Here is a 24,827-nt window from a genome sequence, read left to right as displayed (position 1 = left end):
TTTTGTAACCGGTGGGAGCCAAGGAGTCAATTTTGCTCTCCATTTAAGGAAGCCGTAAGAGGAGTCGGACTTATTATTAATTCCATACATTTTACACATTTCCAAATTTCCTTTGCTGTTTTATTTCCTATTTCTTTAACACCCGACTTCATGTCAGTTTTCAGTAATTTACTCTTGCCGATACCTTGCATTTATTGATGAGTAACTTTGATCAATTAGAGCGATGTCTTCCCTTTGTTGTGCAAGTAATTCGTCTAAGAATCAGAGATTGTATGCTCTAAAGGTGACGTCTCGAGTAACTGGAGGAAACATATTAGTTGTCAAAATCTTCAAAGCATTACCAAATTCTTAACAAGTCCTAAGTTAGCATTCCAATATGTTTATTTTCTAAAACAGTTGGCTAGGCACAAGAATCTCTTAACTTTTGTTTAAGATCACGTTTTTAATCTTATTGTATAATCCTTGTGATTTATAATGAACTTTCTTCTTACTTTTATTGTATCCAGTTGAATAGTATCTCTTATGGGAGAGTTTTTCCAAATGCAATAGAACCTAAAAATAAAAAGGAATAACAACATCAAATTTGATAGCAGCAATTCTCAACATTTATCATGATGATATCTAGTTTGAAATTTACAGATTGACCTTTAAATTTAACCTTGTTCATGGCAAGTGAAAGCCAAGTAACCATGGTATGGATCCATAAATTATTATACCAGTGGATATTAGAATCAAATTCTGGAATCCTTAAATAACATAATCATGTAATCACAGATGGTGAAATGCTGGATGCATGTAATCTTCTTGTATAATTGACAAAACTTATTGTTCTGAGAATTCCAAACACCTGAGACTCACCTAGCTGTGTAGCCAAGGAAATGGGTGATGAGGTGAGAGAAAGGAATTTGCAATAACATGAAACAATATCAGTTATGACATAACAATGTTTATCATTTTTACTATGAATTATTTAATAGCTCATGCATGATTTTGTTACTGTAATCTCCTGTTGTCAAGTCGAGGGGTGTGGTTAAATACCAAGATGCTTAGTGGATGACAAGATGAACCCTGTTGGTTCTAGGTAGGGAGGGCCTTTCTCGTTAGAGATTGTGTGGGGATAAAGCTGTGGTCTGAGGTTGGGTGGTTAAACCCCGACAATGTTTCACCTCTCCCCAAGTTGTTGGACTTACAACAGACAAAGATAAGCTGTGCATTCAATTGTTGTCAGAAATAAGTAGTTTTACTTTTATGAATTATATGCCAGAAGAGGGTAAGATTAATTGAGTTTTATCACCATTACAGTTACTTTACACTTAGTTGCGAGAGATAGATTTATCTAATGGATTGTTATCTCATTCTTTTATTTATATGAATATTGAATATGAACATATCTTTTAATCTTAAGTTATTGCCACAGTTAAGAAATCGGAAGGAAAGGAATGATACAGTGTTATCTGAAGCCCTAGTTGAATCAGTGGTATTGGAAGCCCTAAGTGATACAATGGTATCTGAAGCCCTAAATGATCCAATGGTAATTGATGCCCTAATTGATATAGTGGTATGTGATGCCCTAATTTTATATAGTGGTATTGAATGGTATTCGCCATTTGATTTTGATGTAGCGGGTATTGGATGGAAGTCGTTATATGATATTGTTATAGTAGTATTTGTGGACTAATCTGGGTAATTGTAGAAACATCCCTACAATGATTTCTTGATTCCGATTCCCTAGTATGTGGATTTAAATTTCTATAGTAAATTGCTTGATGGTGTTTTAAGTTCTTAGTTAAGAAATTTTGTCTAACTGATTTTAACCATCAATCTCTTTCATATGGACAAAATTGATTTAACTGTCTTCCTATGAAAATGAAGTAGTAACTGTATTTCTCTAGTATGTTTGTTGTTAATTAAGACTTGGGAAAATTGTATGTTACACAGTTTGTGTTACTTCACTATTGTTTGATCTCCTTTTCATATATCAGGTTGCACACAGTAGGGAAAGGAAGACCGTTGAGTTCAAACTTGATTCACTGCTTACGGAGATTTACAGAGTAGATAGACTATTGCACTTAAGCCAATTTATCATGCCTTTATTGGATCAAAGTCTTGCAGAACCGTTAACGGATTTGGACTCATGCATCTAGACTGGATTGGATATATGAGAAGTTTAGTCGCTTGAACCTATGCATTCTTTCATCGTCCACTTTGGTTTGTGGGATTTAAACCAAGCTTCCATCTTTTCCGCCTCCTGCCTCTTTAGACATTAGTTCAATCAGCAGTATGTTACTTGTCTTTCAATTTCAGCTTTGTGGGTTGACTTCTTTCCAAACCTTGCAGTGCTATTTCTTGAGTCTCACATTACAAACATTGGGACATGATTGAGGATTTTCATTTCCTCTGAGTGGAAGCTAAATCACATTTATTATCACACTTTCATTACCTTTGGAGGTTGTTCTACACGGAGCATCGTTGTTTGGATTTGCTTCCTCTAATTTGGCATCATTTGATTCAAACATGTGGACACTTGAGCAATTCTTGAGGCACACATTATAAGACATTTTCTCCCATCCTTTTGCAGGGAGTTGCTTCTACATTTTTCATTGGATTTATAAATTTTTTAGGGCAACAACATTGGTTTGTCAATTTTAGATCATCATTAGTATTATTCTTTGAGCATTTTATTTTGGTAAAAGAGCTACTTGCTTGTGGGGGAACTCATCACCTCTTCTTTTCTCTCCTATGTTTGGATCTAGATTGTACTTATGTAACTAAAGTAGTAGGTGGGGGACATGTTGAGTCCTACATTCATTTGTCACATGCATTGACTTTACTTTTTTTTCCTCTCTTTTTGAGAGGTTTTTTTCAATAAAACTTAAAAAAATGGAATAATAATTGTATTAACAATGCATTATTAAGTAGAGTTTATAGATGCTATTAATAACGTAGTCTAAAAATAGACTAAATTAAGAAAAACTAGAAAGAAAGCCTAAATGACCATTAACTAAGATTCTAGATAAGATAAAGATAAATTTATCAATGTCCTACAAGAGGCCAGAAGGGTCTAAGGGACTGGAAAACATACAACTAGGCCATAGCAAGCAACAGAAGCACCAAACAATGTTTGTGGAAAGAACAAGCAGGAAAACAAAAGAACAAAACAAGAAAAGGCTAGATACTCCTCACAGGTGAGAAGTAATTTAGAACTGAATGATACATTTTGGGGCAAGGGTGAGCCTTGGGCCGTCTTAGAGAACCGTTGGAGATAGGGTGATGTTGTTGATTGTACCCTCTACGAGGGCTCATAGATTTGGTGTGTCCCGAAGAAAAGTTGAGAAATTGCTTTGTTCTTTGGGCAGGAGACACAGGGGTGAAGGAGTTGATGAGCTGGTCCGAAGTCTCTCTTGATAGGGACTGAAGCTGTGAAGATATTCGAAATAGAAAGACAAGGCATATCGTAATTTCAAGTGTGGACTAATTCTGCAGGGGAGTTGTATAAAGCCTGTGATTATGATTCCTTGCACCATTCAGTGGAGACATCTTGGAGAGTGTAGTAAGAGTGTACTGGTTGACAAATGGCTTTTCATGAAGGCGTATGGTCTCTCAAAGACAGAGGGCAAGACACTGCTGATGGGTATACATGAAGAATATTGGGGGCTATGCCAACAAAAAAAAGGGTCTCTGTCTTCGCCTCCCCAAGGGGACAAAGGCGACAAATCTTGTCCCCCTTGTTAATATTATGGTCAGTCTGTATATGTAACCGATGGGAGCCCACTCTAAAAGATCCAAAGGAGATGTAGAGGGCATGAGTCCAAGGATGCATGAGGTACCAAGGGCACACAGTAACCTCGCCTTGGATATCCATGTAGTGGTCAACATAGCCATCCTCGGTAGAGCCTCGCCGAGGGTTACTCCATATCGTGATATTGTATTGTCTGTACTCTGTAGATCTCGGTCTTGATGTGCATTGTGATCCCATAGCGGGGTCATCTAGAGTGAATTGGAAGGGGACAAGCCTGTGCATCATAATCCCAGTTGAACCAAAAAGAGTAGAGGCCTGGGCGAACCAACAATGTGTTCTACCAATAGGATCATGACCCACCATCTCCTTGGAAGAACAATAGGCCAGATAAGATTATTTGTGACGAACCTTAGTGGAATCAGCGAAGCTTTGAAGTTGATGGAACAACCAGACCAAATTAAAGATGGTCTCGAGCTTGAAAGGATGGGCCCCAAACTTGACCAAGATGATGTTGTGGAGAGCAAACCGATGACATCTTATAATGCATCGAAGGAGGGTCAGGACTCTCTCGACCATTGCCCAATTAAACTCCAGGAGAGAGGGCCCCCACACAATAGAGTTGTAGAGGTCTTCAAACAATGAAAAAAGGAGGCCAACTCGTCAAGAAGCTACTGGAGCGGCTCTCAAAAAAGAAGCTGAAATAACTATATCATTAACAAACAGTAAAGTGGAGATCAAAACGTAGTGTAACTAGAAACCATCGCAAAAGAGTGAGAAGCCCCAAAGGAAAGTTTGGAGTTCGTCATTGTAGAGACCAAAAAGAGTAGGGGAGAGAGGCTTGCTTCACCCCAATGGTGTTCTGAATAGGATCTATAAATCCTTGTGGAGTCCTAATTCTTTGTACCACACACTTGTATAATCTCATAATGGCTGTCAAAAGATTCTTAGAAATCCCAATGTTCCTAAGCCTCTGCAAGAGAGCTGCCCGAGAAATAGAGTCAAGGCCTTTGTGAAAGTCTATGAAGTAGCAATAGATTTTCACCCAACGGTGTCGAGCCTCCTCAATGATAGTCCGCAATGTCAGAATATGGTCCATGGTCTGAAAATCTGTACAAAAAGCTCGCTCTCCCGCTAGCTCAGCAGTGTTGACAGTCAAGTTCCTTGGATAAAATAGTATTCAACATGGTGGTGTATAGTTTAGCAAATTCATGCCCAAACATGATGGTTGTGTAGTTGGTCGGGTAAATAGTTTTCTAGAACTAAGAGTTGGGAAAGCTAGTGCAAACCACTTTATTAAAGAGCACTACAAGAAAGGAGCTTAATATTGTAATACTGAGCTTGAAGAGCTCTACATGGAACCTTTCTCATCTACTGTATTGCTTTTGTTCATGCCTCTAACTGCATCACTAATGTTGGAGAACGTGAAGAGGTGGCAACCAGATTGGGGGGTGAGGTGGAGAGAGACCTAGCTAGGGATCTCATAGAGAGTGGCGGTGTGAGAGACAAAGGAGTTGTAATCCAGGATGAAGGATGGCGAGGGAATAGGGTGCACCAAAAGAGCTTCAGAGACTGTAGGAGAGAGTTACAAAGGTATCTATACTGCGACATGAGGAACATCCACTTCTTGTGGCGAAGAAGTAGCATTAGGTGAGTCACAACTAGGTGAACGAGGGGGAAAGGGTGGAGAAAGTCAAGTGAATTGAGTGGTGAAAGGACTTGTAGTCCTTGCCAAACCATTGACTCATGGGTCAAATACTCCGCTTGGGGCTATGAGAGAGGGAGGAGCTGTTGTGAGGGATGAAGAGGAGGGAGGACTCCCACATTGTGGTCAAATCAAACATGGAGGGAGCATCCCTAAATCAATGAAGGATTCCTAGGTGAGGGGCCATCTAAGGTGGTGGACAAAGATGTCATGATTGCTCTTAGAGAAGAAAAAGGTGGCGTAGTTGGGGGGAGTTGCCTTAGGAGGGGCAGGAAGGTGGGGGCAGGTGAGGGTGGCATTGAGGCACAAGAAAGAGTATAGTAGTAAATCAAGAGGAAAATCAAAGGGGAAGAGGTCTCAATTCAGAGGACCAAGAGATTGCTGGTATTGTGGGAAACTAGAGCATAAGAAGAAAGATTGCTGGACTCGAATGAACAATGAAGGAGATATACCTGAAAAACGAGGAGGCAAATGAGGTAAGTAACAAATCCGAAGAAGATGTTTTGCATCTTTCTTTAGAAAGTGTTGATGATTCTTGGGTTCTAGATTCAGGGGCTTCATTTCATGCTACTCCTCATAGAGGTTATTTCCTAGATTGTGTCCAAGGGGATTTTGGGCTTGTTTATTTGGGGTTAATGAACTCTGTCAAATTGTTGGAAAGGGAAAAATTAAGATTAAGTTGCAGAATAGGAATCATTGGCTACTACATGAGGTAAGACATTTCCAAGGTTGTGTAGGAATTTAATTTTAGCGGGGCAACTAGGCGATGAGGGTTGCCAATTACTTTTAATGATAAAAATTGGAAGGTTTCAAAAAGTTCCCTTGTAATAACAAAAGGTGTGAAAGTAGGCACCTTATATCTTTGTACAGTTCATACTGTTCCTTCTACTTTAATTGTTACAGAGAAAAAAGAATGTTCAGGAATATTTGTTGCAGTTGAGTAGGGTGAACAAACAATTGCTGTAGATTCTGATACAGTGAGTGCTATGGCACAATAGACGTGGGCACATGAATGAGAAAGGTATGAAATTACTTCATTCAAAGAAATTTTTACTAGGTCTATAATGTGTCAATATGGATTTCTATGAAAGTTATTTGGTTGGAGAACAAAAGAGAGTGAATTTTGTGAAGAGTGGGAAGGAAAAGAAAAATGAGAAATTAGAGCTTGTGCATACAGATATATGGGGACTAGCTTAGTTATTTTCCCTTGGTGGCTCTCATTATTATGTTACATTTACTAGATGATACAACTAAAAAATTATAGGTTTATTTCCGTAGACATAAATCTGATGTATTTCAAACTTTTAAGAAATGGAAATGCTTGGTTAATAATGAGATTGCTAAAAGATTAAAATGTCTCAAATCTGATAATGGTGCTGAGTATTGCAGTCATGAATTTGAAGATTATTGCTCCACGAATGATATTTACAGACAAAAAACTGTTTCAAGCACTCCACAAGAAAATGGAGTGGCTAAATGCATGAACATGACAATAATGGAGCATGTAAGGAGCATGAGGTTGCATGTTGGGTTGCCCTTAAACGTGTGGTCAGAGGTTGTCAATACTATTGTATATTTGATTAATAGAGGTCCCTCTACTCTTTTGGGCTATGGTATTCCAAAGGAAGCATGGACTGGTAAGAAGGTGAGTTATTGTTTTCTCAAAACCTTCGGTTGTGAAGCATTTTCACATATAGATTCTAAACATAGAACCAAGCTGGAAGCTAAGTCAAAGAAATGAGTATTTGTTGGATATCTCGTTGATGAATTTGGTTATATGCTTTGGGATTTTGAAGATCATAAAATTGTAAGAAGTAGGGATGTCATATTAAATGGGAAAGTGTTGTACAAAGATCTATTGCAGCAGCATGAGAAGATAGAAAATGATTATGTAGTGCTGGATGATACTCAAAAGGAAGATGTTCAAACAATTCCTCGTGCTTTGCAGCAACTGCAACAACAAATACCACACACCCTAGTGAATGTTAGATGGTCAACAAGGCTAAGTAGACCTCTGAACATATTTTCTCCTTTGTATTCTATTTTATTAACAGATACTGGTGAACTTGAATATTATGATGAAGTTGTGTAGGTGGGTTGTGTAGGTGGATACAAAGATTCAATGAGAGTCATTAATGATAGAAGAAATGGACTCCTTGTTGAAAAATAAGACTTGAGATTTACGTAAGTTGCCTGCAGGTAAAGGGCTTTACAAAATAAATGGGTTTACAGGTTGAAAGAAGAGGATGGAGGTAAGAAAAGATTTAAAGCTAGGTTAGTTGTAAAAGGATTTACACAGAAAAAAGACATTGGTTTCGATGAGATAAACTCTCCTATTGTTAAAATGACTTCTATTGGCGTTGTTTTAAGTATTGTGGCTATTGGAGGTTTGCATTTGGAGCAGCTTGATGTTAAAACAACCTGTCTTCAGGGTGATTTGGATGAAGAGATATGTGGCACAACCACAAAGATTTGAGGTCAAAGCAAGTAGAAATCAGTGTGTAGATTGAAGAAAAGTTTATATGGATTGAAGCAAGCACCTTGGCAATGGTATCGAAAATTTGACAGTTTTATGCATGAGCATGGATAGAATAGGTGCCATGCAGATCATTATGTTTATTTTAAGAGGTTGGATGATGACAGCTACATTATTTTATGTTTATATGTTGATGATATGTTTGTAGTTAAGTTTAACATGGATCACATTAAGGGGTTAAAACAACAGTTAGCACATTCAGTTGTGAAAATTTGTAGAGATAAGAAGAACAAAAAATTGACATTATCTCAGGCTGATTATTTTTAGGTGTTGCAATGTTTCTCTATAGAGAATGCTAAAGCTGTCAGCACACCTTTACTTAGTCATTTGAAGTTGACTAAGGAGATGTGTCCAAAGAAACAAGAAGAGAAGGATAAGATGTCCACAATACCTTATGCTTTAGCTGTAGGAAGCTTGATGTATGTTATGGTATGTACGAGGTTGAATATTGCTCATGTAGTGGGAGCGTTAGCAGGTATATCAGTCATCTTGGAATTGAACATTGGAATGTGATTTAATGGATTCTTATATATTTAAGAGGAACATCCAGTAAATGTTTACATTTTGAGGGGCTCTACTACTGATTTACAAGGCTATGTTGACTCAGATTTGGTAGTGGATATTGATACCAGGCAGAGTATTACATGATATGTATTTACTGTTGGTCAGACAATAATGAGATGGGTTTCTTGGTTATAGAAGGTGAATGCTTTATCCACTATAGAGGCAGAGTATGTTGCTGCTACAGAGGCAATCAAGGAGATGATATGGCTTCAATTGTTCTTAAAAGAATTGGAACACCCATAGAGGGATAATTATTTGTTTACAGATAGGTAGAATGCTATTCATCTTGCGAAGAATTCTGCTCAGCATTCAAAGACAAAATGCATACAGTTGCGGTACCATTTCATTTGGTTAATTTTGGATGATGGACAGTTAAAGTTGGGCAAGATACATACAAATGATAATCCAGCAAATATGTTTACAAAGGTAGTGACAATGGAGAAGACGAACTCTTCAGCTTTGGTTGGTGTTCTCGACTAAACAAAATAAAGGTACAACTAAGTCCAGGGTGGTTTGATCTAGTGGGAGCCTTGTGGAGTGGTGGCATTACTACAAGATCAGTATCTAAGTGGGAGATTGTTGTCCAGTGTGGAGCTTGATCAGTCCCTAAGTGGGAGATCGTTAGTTTGTGGTGATTGATTAGGGAAGTACTGTATATACAACATAATTCTTCGACGGATAATTTTTTTTGGGGCTATTTTATTGACATTTTTTTGTGGCTATTTTAAAACTAATTTTAACCCTAAAGCAACAAAAATACTTGTATAAAATGGCCTAGGGTTAGGGATTTCATAAGGCGTGATGCAATAATAGCTTCTTGCGTTGGTATTGAGTTGTAAGGGATTATGGATTGTAATCACTGGATAATAAAAATATTGGACTTGCTGTCTAGTGGACATAGCCTAGGATTGGGTGAACCATGCTAAATCTTTATGTCTTCTGTTCTCTTCTATGCTTTATTATTTTCTGGTATTGGTTATATTTGCATGTAATTGTTATTTTTTGTCTCTCTAAATCCTAATAGAGAAATCTGGTGATGTGTTCATGCAGATCCTCAAAAGGGTCACCACTCTCCATACTATGAACTGCATAGTAGGAGGAAGCCGGTGGAAAATAACCCACTATGACAAAGATATTTTGGTAAAGTGATGTTGTCCGGCTAATGTGGATCCACAAGCAACCCCACTAGACCCCTTGACCCGATTAGATGACTTGACCTCATCCATAAAAGTAGACAACCATTGGTAGCCAAAGATGGTAGGAAGAGGGCGGACGAGACTCTCATGTGTCTCCATAACTAGGAGTATATTGGTTGTACCAAGAGCATCTTGAAAAAGATCCAACAATGACCAAACAATACCATTGCCGTTTCAAGAGTTGACATGAAGGGAATCACTGTGAGGTCCTGACATGTCCAACTGCTAACGAGACTTTCATTTAGTCTTGGTGGCCGACCTCAATTCCCATCGAGAAGAAGGAGAATTCTTAATAACCACTCTGAGGTTCTTGATAATCGCCCACTTCCCATTGTGTTTAGCCTTGCAACAAGTCCTCGGGAATGTTTCAGCTTTGTCACCTGTGATCTAGTGAGATACTTATTGAGAAAAATCTTAGTAGGAAGAGGAAAAAGTTTCCAATTCACCCTAAGAACTCGAAGATAGTCGACCAAGGAGAGGAAATGGAGAAAGAGGGTGCCGTTAAGCCCAATCCAAGCCCTATCAAGTGTAATGTCTGTATTGTCTAGCTGATCACTGAGTAAAGAGTGACTTGCAGAGATAGGATCGATAGAAGGGGGGGCACAGACTATAAAGATTGAGCTCACGAGTCTGCCTAACCCACTCATTCGTTAACTTAACCTAGACAAGCTTTTCCACACTTGAGAGGAGTGCAAAACTAGTGGTTCTACAAATGTATGCATTGGATTTGAGTTGCTGCTCCATTTCTATCACAAAAGAGGTTTGCTTGTTGTCGAGTTCAATCATTTTTTCCTTGATGAAATTGATTTATTGGGCATGTTCTTTAGTGGAGTTGCACTTGGAGGTCTGTTGTTTCCACTTTTGCCAACTGAATGCTAGAGTCCATGTGCAACCACAAGTAGATAGATAGTAGGGCCCTTATAGATAGTAGGGGAGGGGCTTTTAGATGAGGGCTCATTTGGATTGAGAGGGGTTCGTTCATGTAGCTATTTGTCCTCTAGCTATCCAATTATGAGTCAATATATTCTACCTATCACTTAATAATGAAGGGGAGGGGCGGATCGATCCGATATTTGGCAATATATGCCGCAAGTCAGCTAATGTAGTAGTGAAGGAGTTATGACTATCCCTCAGGCTGAGGTGCTTTGTCTCCAATTTGGCCATGCAGTTCATAAGGCTCTGATACATGACAATCGTAGACAGGATGTCCATCTTGCCTAGTGTCGCAAGTCAACAAATGTAAAGAATGACACTAGGAGAGCGATCTTGACAGAAAGGAGTGAGTTCAATAGCAATAAACAAGCAAAGGGCATCGCTGTTTGCTAGAGAAAATGGTGTTTGATGCTCATGTAGATGAGCAAGCTGAGATACCAAAGGGACAGTGCATATTGCACACACACAACAGAGTAGAGTCGTCTGGCCAAGTAGCTAACAGTTGAAGGTGAACACGGTACTCACCACCAATAGTCCTCACAAGAGGGGTCTCCAATTGCACAGGTTAGAGCAGATGATAAAGCAGCAATAATGTCGTAGTAGAATCGTGCAGTGCAGAAGCTAAAGGAAACAAGCAACGATAAGGGCGAGCTTGCAGGTTAGCAAGGGCGACCACATATACTGTCAATGGCAAGCAAAATGAACGCAAATAAGTTGCGGGAGCCATTAGGCTGAAGGTGGAAGCAAGCACGATAGAAATGGACAAGAAAGCCCATGAAGAAAAACCCAGAACTGCTACAAAGGTGATCTTGAGAAACAAATGATTGAGAGAACACAAAAAATGGGATGTAGAAGAAGCACACGAGCAACGAAACACTCAAAACCCACAAAGGTAGCGAATGGGCAAGGGAACTAACTAGCAAATAAGTGAGCAAACAAACAAATTGAGCGATGGTCGAACAATAGCAACCTATGGGCATCAAATGTCAATCTCGCCATGGAGGATAAAGATGATGGGGAGCAAGAAGTTACTCGCAGTCGGATGGTCATTTCTCACGGGGAGAGAAGAATGAGCTAACTATAGCAAGATCCTAGTATACTAAAAATAATCTAATACCTTCCCTTAATGGTCATTCTATGATCTACCCTACAGAAGACAATACATGTCTTATAGTACAAATCTTTTAGAACATTCTCTTGTTGTTGAGGCCCTCCTTAGATATATACAAAATTTCAATGAGCAAGAGTAACCTAGGAAAAGAATAGCAGAGAAGGTTGTCCTCTTCATTAGATTGGTTTGCAACAAGAGAGTAGAGCCTACCATTGACCCTTCTAGAATTTGTAAAATCACTGATAAGAAATTATCACAAAAACATCCAAGCCGATGTTGGATAATTGTCGCCATTCCTTGTAGATAGAGACACGTTGAGAACAATTGCCAAAAACCTCTAAACTATTGTAGATGAGTAGAATGCCCAAAACTAATTGCAAAATATTGTTAGTTGGAGATTACAAAGCATTATTGTTTTTAGAAAAAAATGGTAAAATACCGTGAATCAAAAATCCTTGTGAGAGAAAGTCCCATGTGTACTTCGCTACTACAGAAACCATAAATGATTTTTGAGGAGGAAAATTGGCAAAAGCCAACCATAATTTTTGAGGTGAAAAATAATCAGAACCAAACATGATTTTTGAGGTGAAAATTCGATCAAAACCAAACAAAAGAAGAGACATGGATCAAAGAATACAAAAAAATGGTAAAATCCGAGTGAATATTTTTTAAGGGGAAAAATTATGAAAACTAAGGAAAAATATTTAAAACCCTCCCAAAAGATGAGCTTATTAGAAGGCATAAGAGGCAAACACTTCATCTGAATGAAAAGCAATTGGTGCCTTCTACTGTGGCCCTTTGTGTGAAGACTACGTGGCTGCCAACCGTTTCCAATAATCTTTCTTCATGTGACCATACTTATGACAATAATTGCACTGAACACTCTTCTTCTTTGCAGATGTTGAAGGTTCATTTAAGCCTTGTTACTAGGGGAATTGAGGTGTATCTGTGTTCTTATCTGAAGGTTGCGTTGGGAACACCATCTGTTTAGAAGATGAGGAACTTGTATGACTTCTAAACTGTTTCTTCCATCTATCTTGCTGCAAAAGCTTGTTGCAGAGATCAGAGAATGATAGAGCAACACTACTAGAAGTGATATTGAGCATTTTTATGAAATGCTCATAGGATTGGGGCATGCTTTTCAACATGATCACTACTATATCTTCTTCCTCCATCTTGCAAACAATGGTCTCTAACTAGTCATGTAGGTCCTTGATTGTCATCATATGTGACTGGAGAGATGTCTTCTCATCCATCAAGATAGAAAACAACATATTCTTCAAAAAGAAAGCACGATTGTTGTCGGACGTTTCATAAAGATCTTTCAAGACGTCCCAAATTTCTCTTGCTGTTTTACTGGTATCTGTAATAGAGAGTTTGATCAACACGACTACTTCCGGATTACGTTCATCCCATTTATGCTGATTTGATTGAGCTTGAGTAGGATGTGTCTCCTTACCTAGAACTATCTTGTCAAGATCAAGCCAATGCTATTCAAATATCATCATCATGTGTTGCTTCCCAGTGTTGTGATTGTAGCCATTAAACCACTGACTTCCCTCCAACATAATGTTGGTCAAAGATGCAATCACTGAAATAGAGGTTGCTGGTCAACCCGATGAAGACAATAAAATTGAACCAGAGATGTTGATGAAAAACTAAACACATTTAAAAACATCAGAATTTGATGGAGTGCAAGGTAGGAGAATCCCCAAAGGAGATTTCCTAGTCCCTAGCAAATAACCACACAGTGGAAACACAACAACAATGGAAGATTTGATACCAAATCACAACTCTTTGTTCATAAATCAATTGTTTACATGCAATATGCCCAATTGTAAGGCATTCCGGGTTAGGGCCAAATACAAAAAGCAATTACAAAACAGTTCTGCAAGATCCCTCAAGATCCAATTCACAATCCTAAACCCAACTAGTCTAGATCCACATTCCGGTAGAAACCTCAAGGAAATCTCAATTTGTGCTCGCAAGCCTACCAAGCAATGTCCTGGTTTACCAAGCCTCAACTACTAGCTTTTCTCAAAGTTCGCTTCTACACTTCATCCTCTTCTCCAAGCTAGATGATCATGACTAAAAGACTCCACAAGACCCCCTACTTATACCCAACTAAGCTACAAGTTGACCCTATTCATTACAAATTAAATTAAATCCCTTACATTAAATATATGTTGAGCCACAAGTCGGCCTCCAATAGATATTAAGTACCAAAATGCTTTAGAAGGCTTACAACAAAAATTAAATGCACATAGGAAAGACAAGCAAGACCCAAATAGGTCCACACAAACTCTTAGATTGATCCACGTCACAATCACACGCTACATGCATTAAATACTTCAACTTGATCGAGAGAATCCGCAAGAACTCTAGTCAGTAGCAAAACTCTGCCGAGTGTCAGCAAACTCCCAAGCATTTCCAAGCAACCAACACATGCCGAGCACAACAAGTGCCGAGCAACAAAAGATGCCAAGAATCCACAACGACCGAGCCCCCTCAATGACCGAGCAGCTCAGCCAACACTATACCCATCAGTGATTGAGCACCACTCTTTTGGTGATAGAGTCCACAACTCCTAGCCAAAATCCCTCCAACATGCGGGATTGCTAACAACCCTAGGATGCTCCTACGTTAGAATTCATGAACCTGCAAAATAAAATGTTAGAAACAAATTCTGGGCACCCACCCTAAAATAAGACAATTGTGGATTGTTTCTAGAAGATTTCAGTCTAATATTTGGCCGATTTTTTTATTAGGAAGACACAGGTATTGTGGGGGTAAAGCGCTAGCTGCCGAAAAATGGGGGTGTGGGATGGATGGATTGCAAAAGATGCCACATGACAGTATGTGGCAGAAATAAAAAAGAATAATGCTCGGGCCTAGGTTTTCAATTGAAAATTGCTGCACAAAAATTAACTAGGGCTGACCCATGATGCTGTATGCTTGGACATGTGATTTTGACCGGAAATAATCTGCGAAAATAGACACTCATATTTTAGTAAACCCTATATGGGTTTTAAATAGACTGCAAAAAGTCAACATTTTTAATTTGTTTTTCCTTAATGCATTTATCAAACACAAGTTATAGAAAAAATAAACTCCTCTCTGATACCATGAAACTTTTAGAAATTGAATATAATTGTATTAACATTGCACTTTTAAGTAGATTTACAAATGCTAATAATAGTGTAGTCTAAATATAGACTAAATTAAGAAAACTAAAAAGAAAACCTAAATGACCATTAACTAAAAAGTTTTGAAGAAGTTATTAAGATTTTTTTAAAAGTGCTTGTTTGCAAATTTGGGATTCCCAGACTACAGTTAGATTAAAACATTTGGTACAGCATATTTGGAAGAATTAGGATCTCTAAATGGATTCATTGGAGAGATATGCGAATCCACTTTCATTTCCTTTTGGTTTGAGTTAGTTTTATGGAGATTTGTGAAAGTTATAGACAATTTAGTGAAAACTGGAGTTTAGATAACATCAATGGAGTTGCAAGCAAGGATTTTCTCTCACAAAATGATTTATGAATTGAAACTATTAATAGATTACAGATTATGAAACTAGACTAAAAATTGGTTCATTTAAAATTGGTTTGAGATCATTTGGATTTAGCTTGTGAAAGATATTGGATGCCCTAGGCAGGGTTACAGATTTTATTTTTGGCTTACGATAGTACAAATGGATCTCGGCATAGAGACCATAACTTGTCATTTATTTATAGGATTGGACTCAGATTTGGATATGTTTTAGTAGGCCTAGTTTTAAATTTTTTTTCCAAAGGGTTTGGAAAGGAAATATAAAAAACGAAAGTTATGAATAATATACTTGGGAATAGAAGTTAGACCATGTGAATGGTGAAGTATTGATTAACTTGGTTTGAAATATATTTTGTTTTGCCTCATAAGATGCCTCTAATTAATTAATTAATTTAATAACTGTTGAGGTGATCAACATGGATCCTATTGAATGGTTAGTTTTGGTAAGATGCTCTGCATCAGATTGCTATTAGAGCTTGAACATCTTGAGTGTGTGGGTAGAGCATCGAAGGATGCAATCCACACCAAGACCTTGAAGATTTGGTTTTGATTTGTTGATGAGTTTTTGGTTACAAGTACTCATCCATCTTGCTGCAAAAGGAAGGTGTTGTGTTGTTGTGTTTACAGAAAATGAAGTTCTGTTAGGACCATGGGAAGGTCCAATGGATGCCAAAAGACTAGGGAAAAGAGGAAGGATGGGACTCCTAGGTGAGGCACATGAGAGAGTTGTTTGTGTTGAGTTTGGAGCAACATGGTAAAGGTGGATCTCTTAATGATAAGGCACCGTGGAGTTGCAACCATTATTCACCACCGATAGAAGTATTTGACAATATGATTTTGAGGACAATCCTGTGTCCTTGAAGGAAAAGATGATGGTGAGAAAGACATGAAGAGGCAAAGGCAAATGACAGTAAAGATGAAGATTTTTGGTCTAATTTTTTCTTGCAGGTTATTGATTCCATGTTTCCAAAAAACTTGGAAACTTTTCAATGTTGGGAGTATGGTGCAGGGGCACCTAAAGTACATGGGCACAAGGAGGTTAAGAGTCCCTATATGAGAAATTGAAATTTAATCGAGTCATTTGTAATGTATTTGAGTCCATAAGTCAAGATGTAAAGGCTAGAGAAGCCATTTGTAACAAGTTGTTAAAATTGTGCAAGGAGGTCTTAATGTGGTCAATAATGTCAAAATTGTTATTTTCTATGTGCTAGATCTATTTATATCCATATAAATTCATTTGAGTCATAGGTTTGGTCTAGGTTAGGTTTATACATAAGTTGTAATGCAAAAGAGCATAAAATGCTTAAAATGTTGTAAAGGGTTAAAAGACTATAAGGAGCTGGTTTAAAAGATGGTTGGTAAGTTATAAACCACCACAACCACTATAAAATCATTGGATTGGTTGTTCCAAATTAAAAAAAAATAGAAAAATAAAAAAAAAATAGAGAGAGAAGCCTTGTGGATGTAGCCGTGGACATGTCCCACTTATGTGGCCACAGACATGACCCCGCGACTTATTCTTTCGGCCCATAGGTATAAATATGCAACAATCCTATGAGAAAACATAAGGCCTGCGGACAAGGTTGAAGAATGGGAGAGAGAGGGAGAAAACATAGAGCCTTGCGGACGGAAAGAAGTTTGGTGAAAGTAGTAGAGCTAGAGGAGCACGTCATCGGGGGATACATAACACAAGATTGTTAGGCGTCTGTAGAGAAGGACCAATCGGCCGACAGAGAGCAAGGAAAACTCGAGGGAAGCCAGAACCACTGCAACCAACACAAAGTACCGTTAAAAGACTTGCCATGGACATACTCAGAGGGGTGGAGTTAAACAATGATCACCTGGACGCAACAAATAATTGCTGAGAGGTATTTGAGGTTGCGAGGATCATTCTCGCACGTGGGCAGTAGAAGGAGGCACGATCCATTCTCCGAGGGAAAAGAAACCAAACATAAATCAAGGAGATTATGGGCATCGCATCTGAACAACAAGAAGATGTGATCTAGTTGTAACCATTTTTTGTCTTCTATAAAGACAAAACAAGAAATGGTTAAAGTATGCAGTCGGTAGGCAAGATGCGACACTGGAAGGACCAGTTGAAAGTAGATGGTTCCAACATGGACAAGAATAAATGAGTCTTGGCTTCAGGCATTTGTGTTGCAGGCCAAGGAGCCACCTCTAGTTGTAAAAGGTAGAGAGTTCGTCCCAAGGTGCAAAAAGTGTCTTAGAAAGAAGACATTTCCCCTTGCATAGTTTAGTTTGAGGGCTTGAACGACATTGAATGCCGCCGATGGTGGCAAGAGATGCTGGACACAGACCTCATCAAGCAAATACTGGTGTGTGCACATGTGCATTGGGCCATCCAAATGCTAGTGTTTCCCATCCGAATTTTTGAGCAGGTACTGAGAACCATGATTGAATCGTTTGACAACTATAGCAAGAGGAGCTCATTCCAATACCAAAAACACCCTATCATTGTTTCCTTCAAAGCTCGTGATTTACCATAGTTTTTGGTATCCTAGGGTAGGGAGGCTGCAAGGTGACAATAACAAATCACAAACTTCCCTAGGATCGGAAGGAATATTGGGTTAAGTTGGTGGGTCGAGAACTTACTGCTGAAAAATTTGATTTTTTCATAAAGGGCACCAGTAGAGGGTTGAGACATGACTTTGTTAGGGAAGGGCCTTAGTGTTCTATCATGGATGTCGTGGAAAGTCGACTAACAGGGGCAAGTATGGCTTCCAATATTGCCTTACTGTAGATTGTTTTCACGAATGGAATCATGAATAGGGTGGTGTATGATTAGAGATTTATCTTGGCCAAGCGAATAGAGGAGTTTGATGCTGCAACACTGCACTTTTTACATGCCACATCACGCCATCAGATTATTTTTGGAGGTTGCACTTCATCAAATTTCTGCTGATGTATTCGAGGTAGCACTGAAAGGCAAGTTGGCGCAGGGAGAACCCTCAATATTTTATTGGTGACTCTTAGATACAGGTAGCTCAATGGCTAGTTAGAATAGGGTGATGCAAGAATTGAGCACCGGTGACACTGATAGCGGCCGAGAAGATACTACAGAGAGTGATGGGAATGCTTTAGAGAGTGACAACTCTCAAGCAGGGGACGAGGATAACGTGACCCATGCAATGTCTCCACCTAGATCACTCTTCAAATCCCCTCTATTACCCACGTCGACACACTGGGTACCTACCACTTCCACTCCTTTGATCCCACTATTTGGGCAAAGGCGACCACCAATTGTTATGAAACCACCCCCGACGATGACTAAGACCACAAAAGTTGTAAATGAGTAGGTGAGAGGGGAGAGGGAAGTAGTCTTTCTAGAGATGATTGTCGAGAGTTAGATAGCGGAAGTTGCCACGGATCAGAGTAGCCTAGATGTAATGATTGTAGTTCCAACAGAAGGTGCGATGGAGATTCACAAGAAGACAGAGGCAGACAAGAGTAGATCACTAGAGCCTTAGGTCAGATTAGAGGTAATTGGCATGGAGGTTGTTGTACTCACCATTATCGGCAGAACCAGAGGTTGAGGAGGTTCAAGTGATGGACAGGGCCAGCATGTTCTTGCGACAATAGTTCTGACTCACTTCTGCAAACGTCAGTCCCTCCATTCAGTCACCAAGATGGGAAGAGGTTTTGGTTTGAGTGCCAAGAACAACACAGGAGAAGGGAATTCCACTATCCGACGATGCGCCAAAAGATGAGCAGGCCGTATCAGAGGTGGAAGTGCTTGCCAGAAGAGGAATGGAGATAGATATAGACCAACAGGTTGGGCAGGAGAACGAGGAGAGGTTTTCCTATGGGTTAGACAAAGAGAGATCCACGACATATATTAGGGCTCTGGAGGGTGCTAGAAAGAGGTCAGGTACTTGGACATAATGCCTTGACCAAAACAAGGGAATTGTAGTTGATCCAAGCCTACGTACAACAAACGATTCTGCACTTGCTTTGAGGCATGAGGGTGGTTGACACTAGAGACACCAAATATGCTGGTAGGCTGGGCTACAGAACTCAAGTTGGGACCAATCAACAACACCATGGAGAGGCTTGCACATGAGATAGTAGAGGCATATAAAGACCCCTACTATGCTCAGTGGCATGCAGAGGTAGATAGAGTTGTAGTTGAGAGGTCCAGAGAAGTGGAGGCGAAGGCTCAAGAGGAGCTAGCCACTTACTTGGCCAGCCAACACGCATCTTGGGTGGTAGAGCGAGTAGCACTCTTGCAGAACAAGGAAAAGGCTGAAAAGGGGCTAGAGGAGGCTAAAGCAGCTTGTCCACAAAAGGAAGCACATGCCATGGAGGCAACACTTTTACTAAAGGATGCTGTGGAAGTTAACACAAGGACAAAAATGATTTGTGCATGAGCATGGATTAGGTCTAAGAGTTGCGTCGGTTGCTAAACACTCCAAGGACGCAACCTCCCCCTTAGTCTTTGTTTTTTCTTGATGTATTTAGATAGTTGTCTCCTATTTTGTCAGTTGTAAGTCGCCATGAGATGACTTTTCTTTTGGGGGAATGATGTTGTCGAGTTATTCAGTAGTTAGACGGTTGGCACATTTGAGGGAGTGACACGGTCATGATGGTTTGCCTCACGATCCATTGGACACTATATTTATGCACCATTTCCTTTAATTAAGCCATGTTGGTATGAGGTACATGTTGGTATGAGGTACACTTGTATACGATGATCAATGAATGAATATAATATTACTATCTCTTTCTATTCCGTGTTGAGTACTTTACTTTCTGTATGCGATTAATCTTTGTTACCCCACGAGGGTAAACGAAGTTTTTTTTCCTTTTCATAAAGATTTATTCATTACAACCATTCGTTCATTAAGATAAAATTCATCAATACAATGCTCAAGTTGTATAGCAGATATTTTATTTTCTCTCGCTATTTGTAATAGTTGTTTTGGTTGTAGGTGAGTTTTGGGAGCTATGTGGCTCACCATTAGCTATAATATTATTTTCTTGTTGATGAAATTATTTTTATAAGCATTTTATAATGATGCTAATAAAGCTAACATTAAATAAATTTCTATAAGATGTAAGATATTATTTATTTTAAAATAAGTTGAAATCTACCATCTGTCAATGTATTATCTTAATAATGGAATTATTTCTGTAAGCATTTTGGGATATGGTGGGGTAACGATCCCACTGAATGAAACTCAAGAACTCGGTAATATCGATTTAACTTAATAAAACATTCGAAACTAATGTTTTGATATGTAAATTTGGTTTTGGAGTCCACTTCCTTTATGCTAAACTGAAGGATTGTAACAAAAGATGTCCATCAAAACCGTCAGTGGCATACAACTTGACACATTAAATAAAGCCTAAACATTAGCAAGAGAAACAGAGCCTAATTTTGATTAAGATACATATAGAGTCTGCTTTTTCCCTCTAAAATTTTATTCAGGCACCGTGTATGTCTTTTCAGATTTAATGAGAACAGAAGACAGTCACAAGGTTGAAAGTTCAATTCTGTGTATTTTCTGTTCACAAATTCAACATTATATGATTGTAGATTAGTATAGTCAGAGATTATTGTTTTGATCTAAGTTTTCATGTGTCAAGTACCTATTCGTAGGACTAGATTTTCTGAGTACAGAAGCTGTATACCATGGTCTGAAAATTAACATTGAATACAGGGGAGATACTTTCAAGAGGTTCTGTACTAATCTTGATCCTCTTTGCCTCTGAGAGGTGGGTGCTTTTACGTGTGGGATTTTGGAAAGGAGCTTGAGGACTACCAGATTAATACTTCTAGACTGCTTTATTGGTTGGAGGCGATAAGCCTCAATTCAATGCTGCAACTGCCAATCTATTGTGATAGATTGGTGAGACCATGTCCTCTTTCATGTGAAGCTACAGGTGTACTTGTGTCTTTTTTTCAATATTCAGCTCCCATTCTACCATGGGAGGGACATTAGCCTTATGTTGTAGGAAGCTTTTGGGGAGTATTCTCAGCGACTACAAAGCTATTCAGGTAGGTCCACTTAACAACTTCCACTCTCTATAGAATTCATCAGGCCTTCCATTGGATCTGTTAAAATGATTGATAATGTAGGGCTAGTTCTTCATCATGTGATTTGGGTTAGGGGCAGACTCACCTCGAGTTATTGTCTTAATTAGCCCTATCACATTTCGTGAAGGGTCTTACTATTTGATGGTGGTTTGCAGTGTTTTTCTCTCTTGACCTGTTTATGCTTTAGCTCTCCTTGAGTTCAGCATCCCTCCTTGATAGCTAGATTCTTTTGTTGGTGTCTTTAATCTAATTGTATTTTTTAGCCTCTCATTTGATTTACTTTTTTCTCCTCATTTAATTCTTCTACTGGTTGTGGCTTTCTGTCACATTTGACCTATTTTAGTTACCATAGACATTAATATAGTTTGCAGTCATCCTACATTGATATCAATTAAGCAATTAGTTTTAATTTAGTGGTGTTAGTTGGGGGCTAGTGGTAATATTCTTATGAGATTTTGAAATAAAATTTGTTTAATGCTCAAGATAATATTTGTTTTGATTTTTCTTAATCTTTGATTGGATAAGAAAGATGCGAATACTGGATATGCTCAGGAAATATTTTCCATATGTGAACAAATCATAGTTTTCGGACTCTTTGAGTCCTGGTCAGTCCCAAGCTGAGTGACCGTTGCTGAGTCACAGGGGCCTGTGACTCTCCAGGAATTCACTAGGCGAGACTCATTAGAAACTGGATTTTTTTCCGTGTCATGCCAAGTCCTGCTATTTTTTGCGGAGTCTCGAGTCATGTCAGCCTTCCTGAGTCTGAGTCTTATTTCTATGGAATGCAAAATGAGAAGCAATGCCTCTGATGTAGGAAAATGTTGGGCTTGCTGTGCACTCTCTGAGTCTGAGTCTGTGAACTATGCCATTGACATTGATTGAATTTCTTTTCTAAAAATTTGATTGGTCATGATTCATTTATGGAATGCAGAGTTGCATTCCATATCATAATTATTAGTGCAATCCTGATGGTCATAGGAGATATTTAACTAAAGGTTTTATGATTTGGGATAATTTTATTAATATGGTTTATAAATAGTTTTTCATCTGTACTAATTGGTTTACTGTAATTGCATATCAAATATGCATATCAAATAAATGACTGGATGGACAAGCCAACAATGACAAGCAATTCCTATGCTTTAGGAAAAGGAACACATCGAAGGACAATTTTTAGTGTAGGTTTTCTGTTCTTTGATAAAACTGTCTAGTTGTGAAATTCAAGGATTAAGCCACAAATAGACCGGGTATAAACCTCTGATTGTTAATATTTGCAGATTTTGGCATGGTGTGATAATATACATTTCAATTTGGAATAAAAGATTCATCTTTGGGAGAAGTCTCCAGATTAATGCTGCTTGTTATTTGATGGATAATTATTAAAGAAATTTTCATTAAAAGATATGGAAATGGAGAAGCTAGTGGGGTTTTGCACTTATTCATAAAAAATAGTAGTTAATGCATAACTGTTAATGTACCTGAGAAGGGGATATGCAATTAACTTTGCCACATGTAAATGTGACCGAATTTATTTCTTTGCTTTTGCAAAAATGGCTTTTTCTGTGATAGTTGAAGTCTGTAAATCTATATTTTTAACACTTTAAACGTTCTAATTTTTTTGCCAAGCCAGGGAAGTTTTCACTTTGGAACTTTCTTGCAACTGCCTGTCAAAATTTCTCCAATTAGTTGGGGTTTTCTATGCGGATTTCTCAGGTTTTCTTTTAAGTTTATTTGCCACTGAACTAATTATGATTGCTGATGATTTGACTGAATACATATGACTGCAGGTGATTTATGGTAGGTTTTCCTGATTTATGGTAGGTTTTCCTGGAACTATCCATTTATCTCAGACAAGTCATTATTTTTGATTTATTCTTTATTTGTCTGTGATACAGCTTGCTGTACTAGCTGGGGATTTTCTTCTTTCCAGAGCTTCTGTAGCACTTGCTTCACTGAAAGACACAGAGGTTAATATATTTTCCCAATTTTCTTCATTCTGATGGTTTTTGTAGGATAGTGCTTCTTGTCAAACTCTTCATAATATCTTCACATTCTTAATTGTTTTACAAATATAATATGGTAAAAGATGCTAGTACAACCCTATAAAATGAAGTGTAAGCAACTCATTATTTATTTACTACATAGAGATCTATATTCTTTTTTGGTCGGTAATAATTTTTATTTATTTATATAAAAGACTTTACATAAGTACATATATAGGCCATCTTAACTAGCCCTTCCACCCCTATTACAACTTAAGTTATCATCAACTTCCCATATATCCTTTTAGCCTATACATCTATTGCCTCTTTCCACGGGCTATACATCATTTACAATACATATTCATCCCATGCAGGATTACACATAAGACCCTATATCATTCCTGCCATCTGTCCTTCCTCTGCTCGTGTCTGACAGCTGCAACCATTTTACTTCTCCGCTCGTTAACCCGTTTAGCTTGGCATATTTTCATTGAATTTCCCATGTAGCTTTGCCTTCTGCAATCGCCATCAAAACTGAGCTCATCGTTTTTACCCTAAATCTGCCGGTAGCCTATCTTCCTCTCAAAATTGGCATCCTTCGACTTTCATTTACAAGGTTTATCCTTCGAATTCTTTCTGCAAAATCAAAATTTTAAAACCTTGGTCTAGCTTTATCAGTGGAAAAAGCAAAAAAGCAAAAACATCCCCTCTGCAAATTAATTTTTCCACGTTTAGTGGGAACCGAATCCTCACCACCCGATGGTTTTTGCTGTTTCCTGCACTCTTCCAGCGCTTTGGATGGGCAACCAAAAATCCCGTCACTTTCCGTCCCTCCCTCTCCCTGAAGATGTGGATTTCCTCCACCAGTCGCAGCCATTCCAAATTTAATCTTTGCCTTGTAAGCTTCTTTGTCCACCCTCATTGGCCACTAAATGAAACCGAATTTTCCTTGAGCATTACCTTCCTCTTCATTTTCACAATGCTTACTGTAATCGAGTCCCTGCATCATTATCCTTAGGAGTTTGTTTGAACTTTGAACAAATAGAAAACAGCTTTGTTAGGAGGAGAAAACATCATTCTCCTGCTGCCAATGAGGAGTCTGTAACTTTCTTTTCAAGGGACAACAAAAGGAAATGTCTTGTGGAAAGCTTAGTTGCCGGTTCGGTTATGAGTACTAGAACATGATGCAACTATGGCAATTTTTTTGGCGTGGGCACGGGTCTGGGAGTATATATATAAACATAAAAATTATAAATTGAATTATAATAAGTAGAATGATACTCATAATTACCAATACATTACGAAGTAGCGACTTTAACCTTACTACCCTTATACCCTTAGTAAGTTGAATACTAAGGGCATAACATCGAACAATTGAATCCTCCTTTTGTTCTAGCTAGAAAGAACACAGACCAAAATTATTTGAACTTGGAACAATTAGAATGCCATTC

At 38.4% G+C, this 24,827-nt stretch overlaps 1 protein-coding gene across 2 annotated transcripts in view; it reads left to right on the top strand.

Annotated features, from left to right (window-relative positions):
* Positions 1-24,827, top strand: part of GPS1 (geranyl diphosphate synthase 1) — a 185,285-nt gene that overhangs the window by 45,981 nt on the left and 114,477 nt on the right. For both annotated transcript variants that reach the window (XM_089818979.1, XM_089818980.1), the window contains exon 8: positions 23,290-23,361. In XM_089818979.1, coding sequence (XP_089675105.1) covers positions 23,290-23,361 — 72 coding nt within the window. The remainder of the gene's footprint in view (positions 1-23,289; positions 23,362-24,827) is intronic.

The sequence above is a fragment of the Cupressus sempervirens genome, chromosome 3 (assembly GCF_028749045.1).
Source record: "Cupressus sempervirens isolate cs-2001-9-10 chromosome 3, ASM2874904v1, whole genome shotgun sequence".
NCBI lineage: Eukaryota > Viridiplantae > Streptophyta > Pinopsida > Cupressales > Cupressaceae > Cupressus > Cupressus sempervirens.
Note: the sequence above shows the minus strand (reverse complement) of the source record. Positions and strands in the feature narration are given on the sequence as shown.